The following is a 27,647-nucleotide window of genomic DNA, read 5'->3' on the forward strand; positions in this document are numbered from 1 at the left end:
ATGTTATATCACAAAGTTATCATTAACTAAAATGTATATAATAAAATTGCATCATGAAATCGAAGTTACATCAAAATTATAAGTACTTGAATAACGTTAACGACGAAAGTGACAGCGCTCTACGTTACCGTTCGATTCTTTCAACTACACTGAATTTCTGATGTCTCGACTTTCAAACATCGATAATTCAGATAAGAAATTTACTTATCTTCCACTAGATTACTCATCATCCAACCAATAATAGGACTTACTTCTAATCGTAGCAATTAGCGTTTTGCAATCGTTAATACGCAGTTTGTTCGAAAGACAGTCGTCGTTTTAATCGCTCTGAAGATCTATGGTTCATTAGTGCAAAGTGGCTTCAACGCGTACATTTGTTACGACGACATTCCACGGATATTTTATGCTCTTCGTGAACGCTCGGTTTAATCTTTGCTACGTCCCAAGTACTATTAAGCAAAGCATCATATACTGTTACTTTCATTTTTGCTTACTCAAATGATAATTTTATCAGTCAAGGAACTAAAGTTTATGATATTTACTTACACAAAAAGTCATTTTTACTATGAGATTTTATAATATTTTGTAAAGTAATTGGGCTCTATATTGCCCATCTAAATTTTGAATTTTTTATCATTTTTTGCTAAGTCCAAAATTGAAAACTGATGACAGATTCAAAAAAAGAACCATTTCTAAATATTAAAAAAATATTTTCAAATATTGACATGAATGTAGTGAAAAGTTCAAGAAAAAGTAGCATTTATGAGTATGACCTAAATATATATTCTTCTCCTTTTCGTAAAAAAATAGAAAATAAAGTGATCTCATGTTTTATAAGATTTTTAAGATTTTTTATAAAACTTTTGAGATTATAAGTTTATTGTCATATTTACATGTTTATTGACATGTGAAAATACACAAACTACTGAACTATTTTTTAAATTGATTTATCTACTTATTTATTTATTTATTTATTTATTTATTTCTATAATGACAATATTTATAATTTATAACAGGCGAATTAGAATCCATAATCTAGAATGATACATATATCAAGATAACAGTATAATCTAGGTATATACAGTATGCCTAAATTGATTATATCGGTTCCGTATTTTACAAAACTTTCTCTTTTTAATTGTACTAAACGTTATGACAAAAATATAAATTAAATACAGTGTTGTAAAATATAAATACAGAGCTATAATAAGATGAATTACAAAAGTTAATAAGTCATCTTTTGATAGTTACAGAAAGCAATTACTTATCTACGAAATATTACATCATGTTTTGCATTTTCCTTTATTGACAACGGAATGAACAAACTAAATAAAATTGATGCAATCGAGTCAGACGGACAATTTGCACGACTTACAGTGATATCTGTTGAATTCATTATAACTGCATTCTATTATTCACTGCAAGTACTGAAATTACCTACTTAGTATGTACATTATACATAATGCAAATTATAGATTTTCAGTATTCTCAGTGAATAATGGAACGCAGCCCACGTAATTATAAACGCAGCGAGGCATATTTGATACTGGATTACTTATTATCATTACATGTACACATATTTTTATTACAAAATTTTATATTGAAAGATATTCTTAAATCTTTTAAAAATTTGTAAACAGTTAATTCAATATTTGACTTAATTGTGATTAAATGTTAAAATACTAAAAAATAATTATAAAATGTAAATACATACAAAACAATTAATTAAAAAAAGTCATTTAATTAAAAAATTTTATAGTAATCTACTCTCTCTCTCTCTCTCTCTCTCTCTCTCTCTCTCTCTCTCTCTCTAAATATATATATTTTTTATTTATTTATTTATTTATTTATTTATATCTCTACCACTTACTGATTTCCGTGATTCAAAATGGAATATCTGCATCCGATCTTAGACTTAAACGATCTATTTTTCCGATTCTCCTTGAAAAAAACATCTTTAGTCATCAATGGACAAGAATGCATGCTCGGTTTTTTGTGCCGAATGGATTTCTTAAGCGAAAAACGTCGTGGCACGTAGGTCCTTGACGATGTGTTTATAATAGTGAATGGCGCATGAGAGGGACATGTTATCTGAGGAAAGGACGTTCGCAGAGGGACACATCTGTAGATCATCTGTAATAATGTGAAATGTTAAAACAATAAATAGACTATAGCATTTTTTAAGGTTTGAGATGTTTTACAAGAATAGTTTAATTTGGCATATTGTATGTAAATAGGTCATCTAATTTGGGTCTACCTAAAATGTCTCATTTGTTTTTGATACAAAAAAATATTATTTGTTTAAGAGGTTTATTATTTGTTTCAAATATTATGACAAAAAAAAAACAAATTTTCTCAAAGGCATATTTTTGACATTTCAAAGTTATCATCATTTTTTAAAATAGAATTATGATTTTTTTTCGTAATATAATTTTTCGAGCGTTATTTTGCACATAAAAATATTAAAGTAGTAAAATGTAAAGAAATGGAATATATAAATTAGTATTAATGTAAAGATGTGTGTAATTAATCTAAAGAAAATACGTAGCGTTTTAAAAAAAAGAATTGTACAATTTGCAATATGCAATTACATATCTTTTTTGAAAAGCCACTACATATTCTTTACACTAATTGATTCTTATTTTGTGCATAAAAGTTTTAAGATATAAAAAAATAATAATTTGCGAAATTTATACTTTATATCAAAATAAAGTATAAATATCAATAATATATTCTTTAAATTTTATGTGATTGATTTTTAGATAATATTATTTTAAATATTATTATCTAAAATTAGTAAATTAAGTACCTACCTTTTATATGTACATAATTGGAAGAATATGTAAAAAAGTAAAATTCATATAAATTCATTTAAAAAAATAAATTTTGACATTCCAAAAATGTGATCTTAAGAAAATTTTTTGCTTATTATAATATATATCTTTCTCAAATAAATAATGTTTTCCTTTGATATTATTTAAATTATTTTGTATCATTAAAAACAAAAGAGATGTACGTGGTTAGGATAAATGACTCACCTTGTATAATTTAAATAACTAAATAATTCATTTTAAATGATGAATCTTTCAATCATGAATTTCATTGCAATAATTGCGATAAATATTTGACGCTAGTAGCAAATTTTCAATAGAGTATTTTTTAAATGTAAAGTATAAATTAAATTTTTGTTATTGAAAAAAAATGTATTGCTATAATAATAACATTGTGATGTAACTTTTATTTTATTTAAACGCTTAGCATAAGTTAGATTATGCAAGATAAACATACTCTAGTAATTAAAAAGGCCAATAGCACTTGCATAACGATCAAAGTAATAGTCATAACGTAAGCGACTATGACGATTCTAAGAAGAATGGGACTAATGATTTCTACACAGCCGTTCACATTTATTGTTTTGTCATCTGTCATTTCTAAGTGCATGCAAGGTGCCACAGCGTGCAAGTTACAGCAGCTAAAAGGGACTCCAAGACCTCTGTAGTCTTCGTCCGAAATTCTGTTTTGTTGCTCCATTTCCTCTCGAGATGCGTAATCTATTTTCTTGTCAAAAATATATATTATAAATGTTATATAAATATATTTTTTTTATTACTCTTTTTTTTCTCTCTTATCTTTCTATAGTAAAAAGAAAAACTGTTTATATATGTATATCTTTAAAAAATTTATTCCCAAAAATATAATAAAAATGAAACAATAAATTATAAAATGTGCGCATCACTGTAAATATATATATATATATATATATATATATACTCATTTACAAAAATTTTCAATTTAAAAAAAAAATTAAATAATAAGAAAAATATTATTTTGGAGCAGCTTGCGACGCAGACAGTAAATCAATAACAAAAACAGACTGTTTATTCATCATCATTCGACGAATCTTCTCTCTTTTTGGTATCTGCAAACGAGGTCGACGTGTAATATTGGAAAATTACCTGCCAGTCGAAGAGAAACCAATCAGTATAAGAGGAATGACCGCAACATTGTAACACAAATTGGATCTCGTCGATCGCGTATTTATGTGACGCAGCAGTGGTATACAGATGCATGGAAACGTTGAAAATATCGATTAAAGTTTCTTGTTTTACACTAACGTGATATCCTATCGAAGCTAATGTCGTTGTGTTCATAGCAATACATGTAATTATCATTATCAAAAGACACTTCAGCACCCGCCTAGTCTTTGAATAAAGATTCGATTTGCGCCTGCAAGAATGCATCCATTATTACAAGTTACTCAAAAAAAATATCAAAAGAAGTAATAAACATTGTTGTAATAAAAATATAATTAATTTAATTTTTACTTTTGTTTCTAATTATTATTAATTAATACAATTTTATATATGTATATGTATATATATATATATAATAATATAGTAACTTATTTTATATCTTATGTAATCAATAATGTAATAATTAATATACCATTACAATACATAATTGTTTTTTTGATTGATTTATCTTCAATATAAATCGAAGATATTTATATTTTAATTATAACCTGCTTTTTATGTATTATTTTTGACTTGCTAATCGAAGAAAGATCAATTATACAGGGTGCGTCATCAAAATCCAAATCGAACAATTTCTTTAAACAAAATGTTTTTAATGAAAAATTAAATATTACAAAAAATCCTTTTATGGCACTTGGGGGATCCCTCTAGAGTACAATTATTCGAAATATCCTCCATTAGCTTGAATGACGGCGTCTATTCTCGATCTGCACGCACGCTGTAATGTAACACTGTCCATGTCGACGAATGCTGCCTCAATAGCGGTCCTTAATGACGTCATATTGGGATGTCGAGACTTGTTTTATGACCCTTTCAACTACGTTCTATATGTAGTAGTCCAAGAGATTTAAATCTGGGCTGTTGGGAGGCCAGAATGGGAGCCGAGACGAGCAACTCGACTTGTCCTGGCAGCCTCAGAGAGCATCTTTAATACGATTTGATCGAAGGTCCTTTTCAGCAATTCGATGCATTGTTGGCTCACCAACAATCGATGCTAATTTTTGCAACGATTGCCCTAGGTCATCCGAAATCAGCGCTTGAGCCCTTTCAACGTCTGCGGGGATCCTCGTGGTGCATTCTTTCGAGTGACTCTTCCTCGCTGGACCTTACTAGAACCTTCATTGGACTGCTCTAAAGCCGTATATTTTTCCATAACATCATAAAAGATTGATCTCGAGTATCCAAAGAACCGAATTATTTCCGTTGTTGAGCGCCCAGCGCGAAGGCCTTCGATGATCGCGGCTCTTCAATTATATTCCGCACTTGGTTTCAACATCGCGGTCATTTTAAAAATATGATTGTTTATTAGAAGCATCAGGCTTTCTCGGACACCAACAACAAACTCTCTGACGGAGGCACAATATAGCAAAGAATTTAAATTTAAATTTGTTCGGATTTGGTGACGCATATATATTATCCCTGTATATTAGAAATTAGAGATATATTATAGGAGAAATAATTATATATTATATATCATAAAAATTTTTTAATTAATAATTTTATTAATAAATGTTATATCTATCAAGTGTACGTCTCACTTACTCATTCATCTTTACGAGATAAGTATTACCTGCGTATAGCGCGTACGATGATAAGGGCGCACGGTAATCCTAGAGCCACGTCTACCAAGGTAAGGGCAACCGGCTGGAAACCACCTGCGATACGGATCACCTGCCATTCTGCAAATATCTCCAAGACGATCACGAGGAGACGCTTCGCCTCGAAGACGGCCAGCGTGAAAGCTACGCCATAACCGAACTTTACCTCCCATTCGCAGGTGCAACGTACTCTTTTGCGGTAAACCAGGCTGTGACCGTTTTCTGTCATTCAATGGTTGCACGACGCCGCGCCTATTTTTATTTTATGAATAATTCCGTTTTGTTATGTTATTTTTTCTCCCTCTAAGTGTCTCGCGTGTAAAATAATAGCTACGAAACATATCTAAGAAGTTCAAACATAATTAGATACGTTCAGAGAGAATGAATTATCACTCTATCGACAAAATAATTTTTAAGTTAATTATTAAATTAAGTTAACTGAAAACATTCTGGAAAATTTATTTAATATAATTTTATGTATATTGTTCCTACATGTTGTAAAATTTGTCTACAACTAGATACGTGTAACATTTTTTACGTGTATTTAACTGAAAAAACAAAACTCCTGTATAAATAAATAGTAATTGTTTAAAATTAATAATTATGCAATGATATTCTTTTATTCCATTGCTTGTCACTATTTGACGCAGATACCTTTGTACATGACATTATTTCGCAATGTCGAATTGTCACACTGCAACTGTCGCAAGTACACCGTTTATTACTCATCATTGTTACACATACCGGAAGAGGTATGTAAAGAAAAAAGTTGTTTTGACGAGATACAATTACACGCGACGGGACTATAATTGACGTGGCGTGCAAATAGGTCGCGTTTGCATGTATATATTACACGTGCCCTAAAGTCATTACCACAACAATTGCGCAAATTATATATTGTACATTCATTTCAAAATATCTAGAAATATTGCTTATTAATAGCGAGAAATTTCCATTTTTAATAAGCCTCACTTGTATATTTAATCATGATTTTGTCAATTAATAAATATTTATCAATAATTAAAAAATGATTTATCATAATACAAAGGAGAAGAAAAAATAGAGAAATAAAACAATTGTGAAAAAAGTATCCTTTTTAATATTAATATCTAATAATATCATTATCCTTTCATTATATGAATTATTACAAAGATTATACAATTTTAAAAAAGAAATCTGTTTTTTACTTAATACAAAAAATAATATATAATAATATAAGTATGATATATTATTTTATACAGGATGTCTGGAAATAACCGCCAAATATTTCATGGGCAGGTAGAGAGGACTAAAGTCGAAAAGTCCTCTACTATTTTGCAATTTTCACAATAGTTAACAAGATATTAATTACTAAAAATTGCCAAATATTGGTCTTGAATAATTTTTTACTCAAATACTATCAACTTTATAGAAAAGCTGCAAGAGACAAAAATCATTTATTTTCTTCTCATAAAGTTCTAAGAATTTTTTCAGAATTTTTTATCAACTTTTTAGTACTGCATTTTCTCATTTTTACCAACATAAGAAAATGATTATTAAAAAATTCTGAAAAAATTCTAAAAAAATTCTTAGAACTTTATGAGAAGAAAATAAATGATTTTTGTCTCTTGCAGTTTTTCTGTAAAGTTCATAGAATTTTGAGATTCATTGTATTTGAGAAATTATTCAAGACCAACATTTGGCAATTTTTAATAATTAATATCTTGTTAACTATTGCGAAAATTGCAAAATGGTAGAGAACTTTTCGACTCAGTTTAGTCCTCTCTACCTGCCCATGAAATATTTGGTGATTATTTCCAGACACCCTGTATATATAGACTTCTGTATACAGATTAGATTATTAGATTATTACTTAATTATAATATCTTGCTCAATATCACATTTTAATACATCATTAATATTGAATAACATCAATTGATTAATCAGTAGTGATTGAAAGTCGAGATAAATTATGAGATTAAGACAATTGATCTTTCGTTCTTTAACAATATTCGGATAAAAACTTACCGATAAGCATCGTGTACTAAAATAAGATAATTTCTTGAATCTTCAAGCCGAATATGTATGTAGTTTTGGTTATGATTATATTCATATAAAATATAATAAAATGTATAACATGAAGATCACTTTTATATTAAGGTGATGACATGCGCACTATATTGTCGTTAGGTCGATATCTCGAGATTTTGATATTTAAAATGTTAAATACGCAAAAAGATGCAAAATAAGAATATTATAATAAAGTATTAATTAATAATTATTGTTCGATTTATAGTTCATATTGTATTTTAGTATTGTTCGATATTAAAATATATCTATGCAATAAGTAGAATATTTTGAATCTATTAAAGTAGAGGAAAGTCAGTATCGCCGATATTGACATAGGTCTTTTAAAGTGACACCCTCTTATTTCTCAGAAACTAACAATTTCTTTATTAATATTACTACTTTATTAATATTAATAAAATTATGATCTAATTAAAGTACTCATAACTCATATATTTATTGGCTTATTTCTATATCAAATCAAATAAAAACGAATTCTATGATTGTGAAAATAAAATTCTTACAATTTTTTTTTGTAAATTAAGTAGTTTAAATAACAGTGACTATATTATTGATAATATTACGTTATTCTAAATGCTTAGTTTCCTAAATCAGTTTTTTATTTATATTATTTTTTCTCTTAATTTTTTCATAATAATTTTTAATTTTAAATATAAAATTGGAATGCAGTGTAAATCGCCACACCTATCTGTAAATCACCTATCATCAGATCATGAGCTAACTTATTCTTTATAATGTTGCTTTATAGTGTCAAATAGCTCTATTAGAGCTGAAGATAATCGTGCATATATAGAATAACTCTTGAAAAACTATCACGATACATCGCGATGCATCTTGCAGAGAGAAAGAGAGAGAGAAAGAGAGAGAAAGAGAGAGAGAACAGCATAAAGCAAATATTCATATAATTCAATACAAATATTTTATAATGAAGAGAGTGAAAAAATTCTAGAATATCTTATATACATTCACTTGTAAATACTCTATGCAGATAATTCCTGTAAAGGAATAGGCATACATACCATTACTGTCTACTGTGTCAGTTTTTTTGGAGCCCATTTTGTCAAACGCTCATTTTTGCTTACCTTATGAAAAAATTAATTATTGCAAAATTGCAAACAGTTATATAAAAGCTGCTTATACTATTTAATGGAAGACACTTTTTAGTTTGTACTTATGTTTTTAAAGTTTTATTTTTACCATTTGTTTAAGAAATATAAAAGTAAAGTGATATGTATCGGCGACTTTCCTCTACTTATAATACGATCTCGGAAGCTTATGCAAACTTATGACAATAATGAGAATGTAAAATGCCTCGTATTAATACGTTTCATGCATGCTGGGCGAATTTTAAGTGACATCGCGTATTTGTTAATATATACTTTGCAATAGTTTTATATGATTTTACATAACTGAATATACATAACTTCTAAGTTATACTGAATGTAAATTAAACAAATGTAAATTTAATGATATGTTTCGTAACTAAAAATATTATGTACATAATTTACATTTTGTATATAATTTAAATACGTCATCAAAGTTCGCATCTGAATTTTTAGTAAATTAAAATGAAATATGCCATATGAAAAATTACTCCAGTTACTGTTATATCCCAGTTACTATCATATCAGGTTAATAAAAATCCTAACGTGGTATGCAAATTTTGTTCTACTACTTGATGAATAATCATTATTTAACTTTTCTCTTAGGTGGTCGTAGTTTCTCCATTCTCCTGTCTTAATATTATTATTATTATATATTTCTAAATAGAATAACTTAATCTTTAAATTAATTTCTGACATCAATATATTTAAAAAACTTATCCATTGATCGTTTTTTTATTTATGTAAGGCATGCTATTATAACTTTTTATATCTATAACAAAATCAAATTAATTTTTTAACAAAATCAAATTAATTTTTTTAAGAAATACATAATTGATTTTTCAAAATTTTTCTTTTACAGTAATCACTTTTATTACTTTAATTAGAATACTAACAAATATACACAGACTGTATTTGTGATTTATAATGTAATTTTTAATTCTTGATGATGATATCTTTTTACTTTAATCATCACTTTTTCATAACCAATGTGGCAACAACTGTCAGTTTATACATTTACTTATTATACATATAGTCAAAGATCAATATGCTTAGAAGGTTGCATTAGCAAAATGCCATGCTTGAAATATACACTGTCGAAAAAGTATTAAATAATAAGAAGATGCACTTATAGAGGAAAGTCGCCGATACCGATATATCACTTTGTTTTTAGACAATATTTCTTAAACAAAAAGTAAAAATAAAACTTTAAAAACATAAGTACAAACTGAAAAGTGTCTTCTATCAGATAGTATATACAGTTTTTATAATACTATTTGCAATTTTGTAATAATTAATTTTTTCGTAAGATGAGCGTCTGGCAAAATGGGCTCCAAAACTGACAGTAGGCACTAATGCTACATATTCCTATCTTTTTTTATTTTACAAGAATTATCTGTATAAAGTACAAATGAATATATATAAGATTTTCCAAAATCTTTTCATTCTCTTCATTATAAAATATTTGTATTGTATTATATGCATATTTATTTTATACCGTTCTGCTAGATGAAATACAAATACATAATGCGATAGTTTTTCATATATGCACAATTGCCTTTAGCTGCAATAGAGTTATTTGACACTATAAAGCAACATTATAAAGATTAAGTTAGCTTATGGTCTATTTTACAGACAGGTGTGGCGGTTTATATTGCACTTCAATTTTAAATTTAAAATTGTATTATGAAAAGTCTAAGAGAAAAAATAATATAAATAAAACTGATTTAGGAAACTATAAGCATTTAAAATGACGTAATATTATCAATAATATAGTCATTATTATTTAAATCACGCAATTTGCAAAAAAAATTGTAACAATTTTATTTTTATATTCGTAGAATTCGTTGTTAGCTAATTTATAGAAACAAGCCACACGAATTATGAGTTTGTACTTCTTTAATTAGTTAAACAGATATGATTTTATTATTATAGTATTAATAAAGTGCAATAATTAGTTTCTGAGAAATAAGGGATGTCACTACTGTCACTTTAGGAGACTTATGTCAAGTATCGGCTGTTTATATTCAAATATACATGTATGTATATTATATATATATATATATATATATGCGTGTGTGTGTGTGTGTGTGTGTGTGTGTGTGTGTGTGTGTGTGTGTGTGTGTGTGTGTGTGTATATATATATATATATAATATAAAATATATAATATATATTCGTGTAATAATCAAATTTAAGAAAAATCAAAAAATATGTTTATATAATTAAATGCTTTCTTAGAAATCTTAGAAATCTTAGAAATGCTTTTCCAAATGCTTAAGAATAAAAATGCGTTATAATAAATGCCACATATAATATTAGGTGTTGGAATTAATTCGTAGCGTTTTTTAATGAAAGAATGTTATTTATTTCACATGAGCATTAAAAAATACATTAATGAAAGTACTTCCCATCACTTGTAAAACGCTACGAATTAATTCCAACACCTAATAATAAGACTAATATTGTGTATTGGCATATTAATATCATTATAAATAATGCCAAAATATGTCTAGAAGGCAAACGTGACGTATACAATATTATTTAGTTTGTATTATATAATGCGTGTTCTAATCTTTATTCGAATGTGCCATGTGAGATATTATTAAAATGTGCAAAATGTGAAAAGCTAAAATATATTATATGTATGCAGTTAATAGAATAGATATATATTCCATTCAAGTTTTATATTACAAATTTGGAAGCTCAAGCGAATTTTTTAATCTAAAAACAATATGATTTATAGCGTAAGAAAACGCAAGTAATATAAAAATATAAAAATATACTTTATAAGCATATATTTATATTATCTGGAAATCATTTTAACAATATTAATTAACAATTAAATATTATTGTACTTTGAATATTTCTTTCATTTTCAAATTATAGATTAAAAGCTCCCAAATAGTATCTAATTACTATAATAATTACTATAATAATATTATAGTGACTATAATTATTATAATTACTGTAATTAAACTAGTTTTATTGCAATATATATTTTATTATACATGTTGATAAACGCCACATCTATGTGTATTTTATAAAATTGCGAAATTGGAATATTGTTTATTTTTTCAAAATCAATAATTTTTACCTAACATGACTATACGCATATTATTTCATTTTCTTTTGTAAAAATCTCTTTCTTTGTAAAATCATTTATTACTTCGCCGTAAATTAATATTTTCCAGACAACAAAAAGAATCTGACATCGCGTCATAAGTCATAAGACATTTTTTTGTGTCTAAATAACTTAAAGACGTCACAATTTTAGACCTTGTGTTGTTTGGATTGACACATGTAATGATGAATTAATTATGCACCCATAACTACTTTTAGATTTTTCTTTTATTAAAATACAATACATCTTAATCTGGTATTTTGTGTTCTTCGATTAAATTATCAATCAAAATGATAATTAAATATATTGACTTTTGTATACTCTTTCCCGAATTTCCAGAAAGCAAAAATAGAAAAATTTTGTATATTATTAATTGATAAACGCATTAAAGTATTAAAAATCGCACGAAAGAATGGAGACCACCAAGCATCAGGTCGCAATAAGTATTTCAACACAAAGTGATATGTATTCAGCAAGTACCAGCTGTAAAACGGCATAAATGAAGTATCTGAAAATATATTATTATATATATATAAATGATTTAAATTTGTTCAACCTGTTTCTCTATTAATGTAGATTAACTTTAATCTCGCTTTAACGGGCAAGCAACATTTATACGACATAACATGCTTTGTCTGACAAAAAAATTTAGAAGTATCGAAGAAATAAGAAAATGATTTGATAAATTTATCGCAAGAAAGATCAATCTTTCTATTGAGCTGGAATCTATAACTTGCCTAAAAAGTGGAGAAAAGTAGTCAAAATAATAATGATTATTTTCATGACTAAATTATGTTTTGACAATGAATATGCTGAATATTAAATAATATTAATCATAAAAAATAATGGATTTTTTGTACACCTAAAAACTTTGATATGAAAATCTCGAATAAGAGACCGTATTATCAATATCAACACGCTTAAGGAGCCGCATTAGTAAAATATTATGTTTTTTGTACATTTAACTCTGCATAACTCGAAATATGTCAAATAAAATGTTAAATAATGAACAAAACACTCAAATATATATGTATATGATATTCATATAACAATACGCTCAAGTTTAAAGAAATCAAGAAGCAGATATAATTAAATGCTTACTTTAACGCGGTACTTTCCAAATGTTTCGAAATGCTCGAAAATAGAAAATAGAAAATAGAAATATGTTGTAACAAATGTCATTATAACAAGACTTGTGTATTGACATATTAGGGTCATTGTAAATAACGCTATTATGCCTACAAGGTCTATATTATTATCTTCTTATCTATGTATGTATTATTTATCGTATGTAAATGATATGTACATACGTATATATATATATATATATATATATATATATAGTTTCTTATGTTCAAAATTAATACAGTTTACTTGAATTATATCGACCAAAAAGAATCTATCTAAATATGTTAAAAAAGTATTTTAATTACGTTAAAAAATTGTGTTTTCGCTAGTCACATATTGTAATTCTTAATTTTTATCAGTTTCACATATATATATATAAATTTATTCTTATTAAATTACCAATTTCGATGAAATGATTATTATTACGTGCGGTCGAAGAAACCATATGAAGTGTGAAGGCAGTGTACGCTAGTGGCTCAATACCAAAGTTGATAGGCCAGAGACTCTGCAGCAGTACATTACCCATCTGATCGAAATGCTCGTTCTTATTTCTATTTGCTAAGCAAGGAACGAAAACTTCTTCCAGTATTCTTTGGCAAAGAGCACGAGTTTCTTCAACAGTACCCGCGCAGATATTAAATCTAAAACAAGTTTTCTTAAATTATATAAATGGATTTGAATGCATATTTGATTAAGAATTTAAATATCATGTCTTTGATAAACTATTTCACTAAAACATTTTAACAGAACTGAAATAAAATTAGGCTCAAAGAACAAATCAAACAAATAATAATAAATACTACTGCAACAGAAAATAAATGTGGGTACAAACTTGTCGTCTATTCCAAGCATACTGCCAATAACCCTCCAGAGATGCACTACACCTTCCATTTCTTCAGGAGTGGTATTTATTCCTACATATTTCTCGCATACAATAATGTATCCGACAAATCCAAACTGGGCGAGTGCCATGTCCAATTGCGTTGGCTTATGAACTCCGGCCTCGGTGCTTCTTTTGAATGCAACACAGTGTTTTCGACGAACAATTTTTAGGGATTCTAAAAATCTACAATTATTATTTATGTAGCAAATGTACACTGTGGAAATAAAAATTAAATTTTTTGTATTATTATGTTCTAACGCATAACAAAAGTTTTTAAAAATAGTTATATGTAATTAATGTATTATATATATTATTTTATATATATTAGGTCATTTAAAAAGTATCTGCGGTTTTTGTTCAATTTTTGAATGAAAAAAACCGCGGATACTTTTTAAATGACCCAATATTATTATATTTATTAATTAATGTTGAGAATTATTTAACACAATTATTTACAATGTTTATCAATTTGTTTATTCAGATGCTGACAATGATCATGTACTATAAATATAAAATTGCGTAAATTTGTTCATATCTTTTCTTATGCTAAATATTCTAAATATTGAAGTCTATAGCAATATTATGTCAAATAAAGGCACTTCAAAATTAATATTTAATATTTAACTATTAATATTTAATATTAATATTAAATTATAATATTTAATTATTAATATTTATGATTTTTCAACAGAGAAATTTATAAAAGCAAAAAAGAGTAATAAACAGCACGGTAATTAGTACGAAATAAAACAATATAAAATAATTTTTAGCTTCCTTATATCATTACAAGATAATCGTTTCGACTTCCTTTATATCATCTTCAGTGATATCAGTGACATTTTTTAATTTACATGTGTTCAGTATCCACAGAATTTTTTTGGTATGTAATGAGTTAAGGTATATTACCATAATTGAGAAGTGTAAAATATCAAGCAAAATTTAATTTTCAAATTAGTTTTACACTCCTCAATCATGCTAATTAGAAAAAGTCTTACATAATGCGAAACATATATCGAAACATTTTGGATACTAAGCACATGTAAATTAAAAAATATCACTGATATCGCTAAAGATGATATAAAAGAAGTCGAAACGTCCGATTGTCTTGTAATGATATAAGGAAGTTAAAAATTATTTTATATTGTTTTATTTCGTACTAATTACCGTGTTGTTTATTACTCTTTTTTGCTTTTAGAAATTTCTCTATTGAAAAATCATAAATATTAATAATTAAATATTATAATTTAATATTAATATTAAATATTAATAGTTAAATATTAAATAATAATTTTGAATAATTGCCTTTATTTGACATAATATTGCTGCCAACTTCACCTCCATGTTTGACATACGTAGCTACACACTACGTATGTGTAGCTTTTTGATTATAACATTTAGTATTTATTTTTTATAATAAACTTTTTATTTAACAAAATAATCCTTTAATAGTAAATGTATATATTTTTATAAATTTACCGTGTAATTTTAGTCCTAATTTTTATCAAATTTCGGATATTTAACTGTAATTGTGTATTACCATGTACATTGATATTGATAATTATAAAGATATACATATATTAAATATATATATTTATTTATTAAATATAGTATATATTAATATAGATATGTATGAAATATTTTTTAATGCTACTTTCATTTTTAAGATTTTAGATACTGTTTCTTTCGCAATATTTTTTTAAATATAATAATACTTTTGTTTTCTTTTATTTGAATCTTACTCATTTGGTTTGCCGTTGGGATCCTTTTTATGCCATACACATGTATGAAGCACCGTCTCTGCATATCTGCGATACGCCAAACAAGGAGTGCCACTTTTTTTGGTAAACATAACTACATCCAATATAGTTGAAATTGCTAAAAGGGATACAAGGCCGCAAAGTTTTGCAATCATCATAGAGAATATATTATTATGAAAGGCTTGCTGACCCAATCGAAATTTCTTCTCGTCATAAAAAGACGGTATTTCTGGTTTCATATTGTTGAAGTCCATTATATTTTTAGAACCTTCATTGAGAATAATTCGCAGTCGTTTCTCCACTTTATCTGAAAATTCAATTTAGAAAAATTGCTTTTCAGAATTTTATTTATACAATAAAATTTTATTTATTTATACAATAAAATGTAATAATAATAATATAATATCTTTATCTGATAAGCTCAAATTATTTACTTTATATGTCATATCCTTAATATTTTTATTTTTTTATTTTAATACGTTCTTTTTGTAAATAGAAATTATTTAGATTAATATTGTTTATTCATTTAGAATATTTACTTTTTCTTAAATGTTTGAAAAGGATATCTTGATGAATTATTTAAAAAGAATATCTTTAAAGTATTCTTTTTGAAGATTAAAATCATATTTTGCTTCGAATTTCTAATTTTCTTAATTTTTCTTTTTATCATCAACTCCATATTGTTTCGATTAAAGTGATGTTCTAAAAGGAATCTTTGCTTAATCACCCATTGTGCATCACAATGGGAATTTCCAAAATTATGTTTCACAAAACAAGAAGACATATGTAATGCTGTCGTGCGAGCGATCGTAAGAACTGATTGTACATGTTTCGCATGTATAAATGCCCAATTCAACGTTAACATCTGTGCGTGTGAACGTGAATGGAATTTGGAAAATTTCGTGAGTTTTAACAATTTCACATAATATAAATCCTAATTTATATTGACTGTAATTTATATTGATAAGACATCCACATAATAATTGAAAATAATATGAGCGAATTGACCTATTGATGTGACAAAAATAATTAAAGAGTTCATAATCATAATAATGTAATTTATACTATTAGGTGTTGGAATTAATTCGTAGCGTTTTACAAGTGATGGGAAGTACTTTCATTAATGTATTTTTTAATGCTCATGTGAAATAAATAACATTCTTTCATTAAAAAACGCTACGAATTAATTCCAACACCTAATAATAATTAAAAAATATTTAATATTAATAACATTGTCATTTATATGTATATGTAAAGTATAAGGATAATTTAAATAAATAAGTTACAAAAATTTTCGAGTTCTATAAAACACTGAGATCGCACAGTGTATTCAATCAAATAAACAAAATATTATTGATGCACATTACGTACATATGAGAATACGTGAGATGAATGAAATGAAGGATATCGTATCGTTGCAATGATCATTTCGCTGTATATTATTTTCAATTATGATCGACTTTATTTGGTCACAATATCCTCGAGATGATCAATATTTGTTTTCAAAATATTTCATATACAAGAATGGATCAAATATAAACGAGAATTTTTTTTTATTATTTATTGGACAAGAATAAAAATATAAAGAAAACAAATTATTTTTCTACATAGTACCCTGCTACATTAATATATTTTTTGCCAGTGGATAGACAATTTGGCGATTTCGTTTTCATAAAAAGTAGTAGAATTGTGTCTGCAGATAATTGCGCAAGAATTCCTCTCCACTGGTATTTAAAAAAATATTTTTTTAAAAATAGATACGGCGTTCAAGTGCTTTTTTCTTATTATAAACATTCGAAACATTATAGGATTTAACTTCAGTAGAACACAAATCATTATAACTTCAAATAATGATGTCAAAATGACTTTAAAATAATTAAAAGGTAGTATAAAAAAAGGGCAAAGAGCCGATAACGCATAAAAGAATTATAATTTAAATAAGCAAAAATAATACAAAACAATTAAAATAAAATAAAACAAACGTTTCAACTCCAATCGAGTCATTTTCAATGCAATCTTACAATAATATAAATATCGTTCTAAATTAAAAATTCGTACATAATCTTACAATATTCTTACAATTCCTTAATATAAAATTTCTTCTTTCTGTGTAATACGCTGCGAGTCATTTTTATCAAAAATTAACAAAGTCATAAGAAAATTCTGGAAAAGTAACCGTAAACAAAAAGAATTAATATTAATCACATAAAAATTAATAATATGATAATGTACCTTAGTAAATCTGTTAAGAGTCCAATAATACACAACGAGAAAAAAATGTAAAATGTGGTCCATTTCGTGGTACAATAAAATAGTCTTTTTAATTTAATAAGTTATTGTAAGCAAATTCGCAAAGGTAACGAGCATCTGACTTACACGATGTCAAAAAATGAAATGTCAAGCAGAAAAACATTATCGAGAACGGAAAACGGAAAAATAGGGGGAAAAGGAAAGAAGATGTTAGAAAGGAGAAAGAGAATGTATAATGTCAGAATACAAATTCGGCAACGAGTCCGTGTCATTTTGTCTATTAATCCCATGCTTCTGTTTTTTAATATGGACCATTTCAGATATCAATCTTTTATTGTATGAAGGCTCTACATCTAATATTTCCACTTTATCCCATTTAAAGTTATAATTCTCCTCAATACGATGGTTGGAAATCACTGATGGAGATTTTGAACTTATATTGATATCAGAATGACAAAGTCATAAAAGAGGTATAATTTATGGAGTTGGTGGTATGAATGGAAATTAAGAAATCTGTCAGAAAAAGTTGCTTTACGGTATATATCAAAGATGAGATTCCGTTCTTCAATAATCAACATCGTATCTAAAAAACTTATTTTTCCATCAAGGCCAATCTCCATGGTGAACTGTAATATAGTGTGTAACGAATTAATATTCAAAATATCACAAACACTCTCAGACAGAGCGGCTAAGATATCATCAACGTACGAGGGCAAGGTAAAAAGTAACCGGCCTCAACATGAAAACATGAACTATGTACAAAGTTTTTAGTTAAGTACCAAGTGTTATATATCAAATTACTCGTATTAAAAATATCTACAATTTATACTTAAACCACTTTTCTGAACAATTCATAGCTAAAAAGTTAAGAGTAAAAAATATATTAGCGCTTTTTTTTCAAATCTGCCGCAGCAACTTATAAGCCTACCGAGCCTATACTAACCTGTAGAGAAAAATGGTCAAGGCAGAAATTGTAGCCGCCTTTAATGTGAGCAATATGATATGTAACACTTGAATATATATCGAAAAGTTTGACTTCGATGGCGGCATCTTCAACAACAAGTCGTACTTTTTTTCTTAAATTTTCGTTTTTTGCTTTTTTTCTTCTTATGGTTTTTTGGCTATAACTTTTTAGCTGTGAATTGTTTAGCAAAGTGGTCAAAGGAGAAATTATAGATATTTTCAATGCGAGTAATTTGATATATAACACTTGGTACTTAACTAAAAACTTTGTACATAGTTCATGTTTTCATGTTGAGGTCGGTTACTTTTCACCTTGCCCTCGTATCGATAGTAAAATAGCAGTCGACAAGGCAGCATTCCAATAGCCATTTTTTCAAAATCCTGCATAACAATATTTGCAACAACAGGTGACAAAGGTGAACCCATGGGGGTCCCAAATATCTGCTTGTATATTTTTTTATTAAAAATAAAAACCGTCGAATTCAGAACCATTCGAAAGGCTATCAAAAATTCGTCCAAAGAAATTTTAGTCTTCTTGAATATAGCATCCCACCTTACAACCACATTATCAGATGCCAAATCTATATACATATAAGCATATTAGTAAATAGAGATACCACATCCAAAGAAACCAAAACAGAATCTGATTCCAGTTTAACATTCTTAAGTTTATTAATCAAGTCACAGCTGTTTTTTGTGAAACTAGGAGTCTCTGGTATAAAATCTGTAATAATGTTATGCAAAAACAATGACAGATTATATAATGACAGATTATATAATGGGCTATTTAAAGATGAAATAATAATTCTCAGATGATAGTTTTGTTTATGTATCTTCGTCAAACCATAAGCTCTAGGAATGATCAGTCGTATGCAACCTCCGATACGTCAAGTCATCTATTAATCCTTTTCCTTTCCACCTACTAAGCAAGTTACGTAAATCACCCGTAAGTTTTTTTATAGGATCTTTAGTTATTAACTCATATGTATTTTTATCCGAAAGTATCAATTCCATCTTGGATATGTAATCTAATTTATTTTGAGCAATGGTGACATTACCCTTATCAGCTTTGGAAATTAATATTTCAGGATGATCTTTTAAATAATTTCGTTGTCTTAAACCAATCGAATAATAACTTGTCATTCGAGCTGATCCTAGGAAAATCATTCCGAAACTTATCCATAATTGAAACACTATTATTTCTAACAAAATTAATTATGTTATTCCGACGGCCAATAATATTATTCTCAACATTCTTAATAAACTCTATCAATGTTCTATCAATATTCTGTTTATTAATAGGAAGACCAAAGCCTTCCCCCAACTGAAGCAGACATTGGACTTCTAAAGGCATGTCAACATTGCTCAAATTAAGAAACCATTTATTATTTAAAACGTCTAGAGGAGCCGCATCTCCAAACAGTTCAGCCGAAATATGAATTTTTTCTATACTTTGTACAGGAATGTCATTAATGACCTTGTTAGATGTAATTTTATTAAGCAGTTCATTATTCGAAGCACAACAGTAAGAAATTGACTTAATATTTGTTTTTTTATCTTTAAAATCTTTTTTCTTCAACCATAAAATCTTCTTGTCAATTTTCCTTATATGTTGATAAAAGTAAAAACTATTAATATTATCTAAGTATTTGAAAAACTCACAAACCATGGAGACCGATAAAACATAATGGATTTTAAAGGAAAAATCAACGATGCTCATTCTAATAAAATGCAAATGCCTGTAAGAATCCTTCAACTCCAATTGCAAAATTGCTTTCACATTGTTAAACTGAATTCTGAAATGAAGTCGTCTGTAAGAATGACTATTAAACAAATTTAAACTTCTAATATTAGTATATCTTTTAAGATGTGGCGGAACTATATTGTGATTAATACAAGATTTCAAGAATCTGATGCGAGTTCTAATATTAACGCTACATTTAATTAGGTTACAAAACTCTGCTTATAAATGCTTATAATAACCTATTAAATTAAAAAGACTATTTTATTGTACCACGAAATGGACCACATTTTACATTTTTTTCTCGTTGTGTATTATTGGACTCTTAATAGATTTACTAAGGTACATTATCATATTATTAATTTTTATGTGATTAATATTAATTCTTTTTGTTTACGGTTACTTTTCCAGAATTTTCTTATGACTTTGTTAATTTTTGATAAAAATGACTCGCAGCGTATTACACAGAAAGAAGAAATTTTATATTAAGGAATTGTAAGAATATTGTAAGATTATGTACGAATTTTTAATTTAGAACGATATTTATATTATTGTAAGATTGCATTGAAAATGACTCGATTGGAATTGAAACGTTTGTTTTATTTTATTTTAATTGTTTTGTATTATTTTTGCTTATTTAAATTATAATTCTTTTATACGTTATCGACTCTTTGCCCTTCTTTTATATTATCTTTTGTTTATAAGTACAGAGCCTTTTTTATTACTTTTAATTTAAAATAATTATTAAAAGTTACATTTCAATCATTTATGGTGAAAATGACTTTAAAATAATTATTAAAAGTTACATTTCAATCATTTCTAATTTATTTTGATGTTATTATTTTAATGTTATCGTGACTTATTAGTTTTATTTAGGAAGCGGTCTAAGACAGAATTTTCTTTACTTCTTAATACATTAGTTAAATAAAAATCTTTTAAAACGTTATTTAAAATATTTATTAAATTTGCATATCTTATTTTATGAAAAGATTGCAACGCAAAATTTATATAGTATTTTTACTTGATATAATTTCAATTATTTTAATTTCTTTTATACATGAAATTAAATATACAATAAGAGAGTTTTATACATATACAATAACAATAATATTCATTAAAAGGTATTCTGTAACTTTCAAATAATTTCTCCTAATCTCAAATAATAAATTTTATTTAAAAGGTATTATAAATTAATTAGGTTTTTATAAATTAATTAGACAAATTAATAAACGTCATTATGAAGTTTAAAGAAATGAAAATTTGATGATGAAAAGTTGTTTACTCAATAACCGATTAGTTCTTACATTAATGTGATTCTACGATAGATATTGCAGCAAGAAATAGTAGCCAATGTAAGTCGAGGTCACAACATTCTCTTTACATTTTCCTTAGATTTATCATTTCTTTTTTTATTAATACTGAATAGTAATGAAAAAAGAAATTTAAACTCTTTTTTTCACTATCTCTGCTTTATTATCAGCATATTTTTATTATTATTATATGATTTCTTTTATATAACTTAATAAATTAAATTATATAACTTACGTAAATTAAATTTAATATTATTATTTTTTACATTATTTATGTAATGTTTTGTATCTGCACATACTTTATTATTATATTTTTACGATTGACATTATTATTTACAATAATTGTATCCATAATCTTTTTATATAATATTTACTTATAATTTCTGTATTTGCGCATATGTTTTGTTACTATTATTATTACTTAGTTTATATTAATTGTAAAAGAGAATTCAGACTTGTAAACAATATTATCGCTTATTAGAAATTTAAAATGTCTATTATACGGTCGAAGCTAGATCTTCATTGCTTTAAATAATTCAATCTTGAATTATTAATATACACTATATATGTACTTAAATATATATCATATAGTCTTTTTATTATGGTATATATGTAAGTACATAGTGTATATTATTAATTCAAGATTAAATTATTTAAAGCAATGAAGATTTAGCTTCGACCATAATAGGCATTTTAAATTTCTAGTATTGATTGTGTTTCTCACATATGCAATCTAAAATAAAAATTTTTAATATTGATAATCGTTTATATCTTATCTTTTTTGTGAGATGATACTTTACATAAATTCTTATCTCTGATTCAACAAAATTATCATATTTGGAAAATTCTATAAATAATTATATTAAAAGTGTGTATTTTTTGAAATCTTCCGATTGTTATTTAATTAACTTCTAATCACAAATCGTAAAAAATTATACCATATCCTTCTTATTATTTCTTTGCTAGTTAATAGTACAAATTATTAACACCGTGCAAATAAAAAAATAGCTTTTAAAATTTCATTAACATTTTGAGAATTTAATTATTATAAGATAAAATTATTATAGGATAAGAAACTTTAATATAAAGGTCATAATTGTTGTCGCATGCCATTACTTAACATATTTCGAAATAGAAATGTTACCTGATGTATACCTGAATATATGAGAGCCCTACAGATACTGTAAATATGATTTCTAAGCATTGCGAAATTCTCGTATGGTTCACTGAGCGTATCCTTGAAGTATGTTATTTGAGTTATGTACAATATATAGTATGCACAATACATTACACACTGCATATTTTACTATTTTTATATGTATACAAATAAAAATATTTTATATGTAAAATATTTAAAAATATTTTTATATGTATACATATAAAAATAGGTCTTTAATTTAATTATATTTTAATTTTATTATATATATTTATATATGTTTTGCATTTTTTGCAGTTTTCTAATGTCTGCCTTATATGTATATAAATTAAATATTTATCATTTCAGAGTTTCTTATAGTGTTGAAAAGACATAATATTATTTTTAGTATTATACTTTAAGTACAAATTTGTATGAAAAGTTATTTTTTTAAATAATAATTATAAGCAATAAAATATAAATAATAGTTCAGATAAGGCTAATGAGAGTCATATGCTTATAAGAGCGGAGGATAGTCTCTTATCCGTTCTTACAACAGCTACTATGATTTTCATTAGCCTTATCTGAACTCTTATTTATATTTTATATTTATATATTTATTTTAATTGTTTTAATAATTATAAGTGAAATTGAAATTAAGAATAAATAAAATAAGAAAAGTATTCTATTTCTTTTAAAAGTAACTCGTTAGCATAGTTACTTAAAAAGAAATGATTCAACTTTTTTATTATTTTTCTTATTTTTATTATTTTATTATTTCTGTAATTTTATTATTGTACTAAGATGAAATTAAATAAAAAAATTAATAAAAATATTATTTAAAAAATTACTTTTTTAGCATTGTTTATTAAAAACATTAATAAAAACAATAAAATTTATTTAAGATATAAAATTTTATTGTTTTTATTAATATTTTAATAAGCAATGCTAAAAAAATAATTTTTTGCAAAATAATAAAATATTTAAAAAACTTTTAATACAAAAAAATGCAAATTAATAAATGTTTGTATTTATTAAATTTATAAATACGGTCAAATGTATATTCTTATTTTATCGTTTATTTTACAAATTTTAATATAATAAAATTATTATCTGAATCATGAAATATAAATTTAATAAACAGTATTTTTATTCAATTTTAGAAACTTGTATGTTTAATGTCAATACTATTTGATTAAAAATTTTTTATTTTTGAAATCGTTGCAACTTTTTTCTTTAAATTTAGTTAATTTATATAATTTACTGATTTATATCCGAAAAAAAATGTCACAACTATAATATATGTTTTTTGTTATACCGTTATACTGGATCCATATATATTTTGAATTTTGAAATTTTGACTTAGAATTTATCATCAATGATTGAAATAAGCTCTTATAAATAAACTTCCATGTAGAATATGAAATTATTCGCTTTTACCAATTTTTTTTTAGTAAAAAAAATCATTAATTTTAGGTCTACTAGTGAACTTATTAATGAAAAGATTTATAATATTAAGATACACTGCACAATAGAAAAAGATTCATTTAAAACTAAATTCATTTATACATATAATAATATCTAAATTAGAACACTAAAAAATCTGTTAATAAAAGATCTGTTAATTTAAATTAACAGATCTAATTAACTAGTTTATATTGCAATTAAGTGAAAAAAAACTACATTCCATTCGTGCAAAATAACTGACCTGTCAGGGCAATATCATTCGAAAAATCGTTAATCATTTTGATTATTTTATGTCCACATTAGAGCACTGTGTTATATATAAATAACGATTGTCCACCTATAAAGGCAAGCAATTTGATTCGAAAGAAATAAGCAAACAGCACTGACGAACAAAACTAGTCAAGATGATTTTTATAGCGTGGTTCTGCGTGTAAGATGTGTGTACTGCGAAAGTTTCAACCGTACTGACTATATTCTGGTTTGTTGCAGGAACTTGTTCGCACATCTTCTGGAGAAAGGAATCCCTTCCACAATTTTCACATCTTACTTTTTCCTTTCCAAATCAGAACATTAGCAATACTTTTCTATTTGAGCAAGTCATAGCCTTGCAACGGAATGTATTCCCCATTATTCCAAAAAGAGAATATTAGATTTTCCTTTCGTTAATTATCTTTTTTTCTTTTTTTATTTCCTTCTTCTCGTCTCTTTCTCTTTTTAACTCTCTAATCAATCATCGCTCTAATATCTTTAATTTCAAAAATTATATTTTTAACTATCGCAATTTATATATTTTAAATTACATGATAAAAGTCATTTGTAACATAAGTTCAATTTATCAAAGTCTTGAAAGTTACAGGTAAAAATTCCGTGACGTGTTGCATGAGGAAAAGTAAAATAGAAAAGATTATTTAGAAATGATTAGAAACACACTGCAACAGTGTCTTTCTAATCATTTCTTTTAACACACTCGTTATAGCGCGACGTGCAAAGACAACATTATTTATTTTGCGTTACATAATGCGTGTCCAAATCTATTTTCGAATGCTTAAAGTAAGAGCGACGCGTGATATCACGTCGCTTTCACATTGAGGAACGAAAGATCTTCCTGATCTTTCGTTCCTCAATGTGACAGTCGCCCGGATGCACTCGCAAATTGTACTTAATTCCATGACATTTTCGTCACTTTCAATTCCTCGAAGAAAAGACGATTGCACTTGCGTCCACTGCACTAACGACGCTCGCGCAAATTGTACTATTTGTCACCGGAAAAGCCCGCGTCACTGTTTCAAATTGATCAGTGGCAGATGGTCGACAAAACTAACTTTGCTTCATGAGAATGTACGATGCGTCTAGCTGGTGAGAGTCAATTGCACGCCTCGTTTGGCATAGACTGGAAAGGGAAAATTCCGCTTTACTTCGTTATTCTCGAAATCTTCTGTGGAATCTTTTTACGCAGCACGAAGTTCAAAATAATCTATCGCAAGATTGTCTATTACAGTAACAGATTGTATTTAAAACATAATTTTATTGCATCATTCTGTCCTCGTTTATTCTAATGAACGATAAAAATAGATTAGACATAATAATATCGTGCTTCGCAGTAGCTATAAGGCGTATGACTTTGCTTATACCGTTTTTTTCCGAAATTCGAGGCTTTATTGTAAAAAACTGATTATACATTTATGATTCAAATTGTCCATCGCTGGCCACTACTTTGTCCCATTTTTCGGGCAGCATACGAATCCCGCGTCGAAAAAACTGGTTATCTTTTGAGGCGATCCACGAATCGATTCAATTTTTTACTTTTTCATAAAATCGGTCAGCCAGGTGTCGTTTGATCGAAACAAATGATAGTCAGAGGACAACATGGAGAATACGGCGGGTGGGATAGGACTTCCTATTTCAACGTTTCCAAGTATGTCTTGACCACTTTCGCAACATGGTGTCGAGCATGCAAAATCACTTTATCGTGTCTCTCGTTGTATTGCGGCCGTTTGTCTTTCAATGTTCGGCTTAAACGCATCAATTGCATTCGATACTGATCGCCTGTGATTGTTTCAGTCGGTTTTAACAGCTCATAATATACTACGCCGAGCTGGCTCCCACCAAAAAGAGCATGATCTTGGAGCCGTGAATATTCGGTTTGGCCGTCGACGTGGAAGCATGGCCGGGAACTCCCTATGATTTTCTGCGCTTGGGATTATCGTAATGAACCCTTTTTTCGTCCCCAGTCACAATGCGATGCAGAAAGCCCTTCCATCTTTGCCTTTCAAGCAGCTGTTCACAAGCAAACAAACGCCATTCAACATCTCTCGGCTTCAACTCGTACGGCACCCAATTTCCTTGCTTCTGAATCATTCTCATGGCTTTGAGACGTTTTGAAATGGCTGATTGAGTCACTCCTAATGATCCAATTCTTTTTGATTTTGACAAGAGTCTTGATCAAGTAATGCCTTCAATTCTGCATCTTCGAAAATCTTCTCTCTTCCACCGCTATGCTGGTCTTCGACGTGAAAATCACCGTTCTTGAAGTATTGAAACCACTTACGACACGTTCTTTCACTAATAGCGGCTTCATCATAAATATTTGAAAGCATTCGATGAGCTTCAGCCGCAGATTTTTTCATATTGAAGCAGAAAATTAAAACCTCCCGCAAATGACAAGAATTTGGCTCGTAAACTGACATTTTCAATCGAGAATAACTTTATGATGCAGACACAAATCGACTAATGTTTCTATGGGATTATGTTGACAGATGCCCAAGTTTATTGTGTGACGTCTATGATCTATTTATTTCGATCACCACTTACCGCTAAAGCCATCTATACGAAAAAGGTATAAGCAAAGTCATACACCTAATATAATAATAAAACAGAATGAACGCGAACGTGGTGTAGGTCTGCTATATGCATTGGTCTGCTAGAAGTCTCGAGTTTGATCTTTGGCAGAATCGAAAATTTTTCTACGGTCACAGTTTCTCTCGGAAGACAATGGCAAACCACCGAGTAGTATATTTGCCCCTGAAACATCTCCGCATAACATTTTTAGAATCAGCAGAGAAAAATATCTACGCGTTGATGACAGTGAT

General features: G+C 27.1%; 2 protein-coding genes across 7 annotated transcripts in view; both read right to left on the reverse strand.

Annotated features, from left to right (window-relative positions):
• Nucleotides 1–7,143, reverse strand: part of LOC105153287 (uncharacterized) — a 9,874-nt gene extending 2,731 nt beyond the window's left edge. Inside the window, exons 1-5 of the mRNA XM_087404540.1 lie at nt 5,605–7,143; nt 3,957–4,227; nt 3,289–3,558; nt 1,871–2,133; nt 252–449 (exon numbers count right to left, since the gene is read on the reverse strand). Of these exons, the coding sequence (XP_087260666.1) occupies nt 362–449; nt 1,871–2,133; nt 3,289–3,558; nt 3,957–4,227; nt 5,605–5,861 (1,149 nt within the window). The 5' untranslated portion in view covers nt 5,862–7,143 and the 3' untranslated portion in view covers nt 252–361. The remainder of the gene's footprint in view (nt 1–251; nt 450–1,870; nt 2,134–3,288; nt 3,559–3,956; nt 4,228–5,604) is intronic.
• A 4,990-nt stretch (nt 7,144–12,133) lies between these two features.
• Nucleotides 12,134–27,423, reverse strand: LOC105153295 (hypothetical protein). Of its 6 annotated transcripts, none has more exons than XM_087403974.1 (6): nt 25,742–27,422; nt 24,800–24,895; nt 15,675–15,999; nt 13,885–14,118; nt 13,452–13,693; nt 12,134–12,432 (listed from the first exon to the last, which is right to left on the reverse strand). In XM_087403974.1, the coding sequence occupies exons 2-6, from the start codon at nt 24,834–24,836 to the stop codon at nt 12,206–12,208; spliced, it is 1,065 nt and encodes a 354-aa protein (XP_087260100.1). In that variant the 5' UTR covers nt 24,837–24,895; nt 25,742–27,422; the 3' UTR covers nt 12,134–12,205. The 6 variants fall into 6 exon arrangements, with proteins under 6 accessions (XP_087260100.1, XP_087260099.1, XP_087260097.1 ...); XM_087403973.1 differs by having other exon boundaries at nt 25,718–27,422; XM_087403971.1 differs by having other exon boundaries at nt 25,028–27,422.
• Between the last annotated feature and the right edge of the window lie 224 nt (nt 27,424–27,647).

The sequence above is a fragment of the Acromyrmex echinatior genome, chromosome 3, assembly GCF_024713525.1.
Source record: "Acromyrmex echinatior isolate Ae372 chromosome 3, ASM2471352v2, whole genome shotgun sequence".
In the NCBI taxonomy this organism is placed as follows: Eukaryota; Metazoa; Arthropoda; class Insecta; order Hymenoptera; family Formicidae; genus Acromyrmex; species Acromyrmex echinatior.

What these genes read in the sequence shown, in the direction of transcription:
- LOC105153295 (XM_087403974.1), bottom strand. Translation starts at nt 24,836, where the DNA reads ATGATTAACGATTTTTCGAATGATATTGCCCTGACAG. An exon ending in CCCAACGGCAAACCAAATGA is followed by an intron (nt 14,119 to 15,674) that starts GTAAGATTCAAA and finishes TAATAATTGTAG; the next exon opens with ATTTTTAGAATCCCTAAAAA. An exon ending in TAATCATTTCATCGAAATTG is followed by an intron (nt 12,433 to 13,451) that starts GTAATTTAATAA and finishes ATATATTTTCAG; the next exon opens with ATACTTCATTTATGCCGTTT.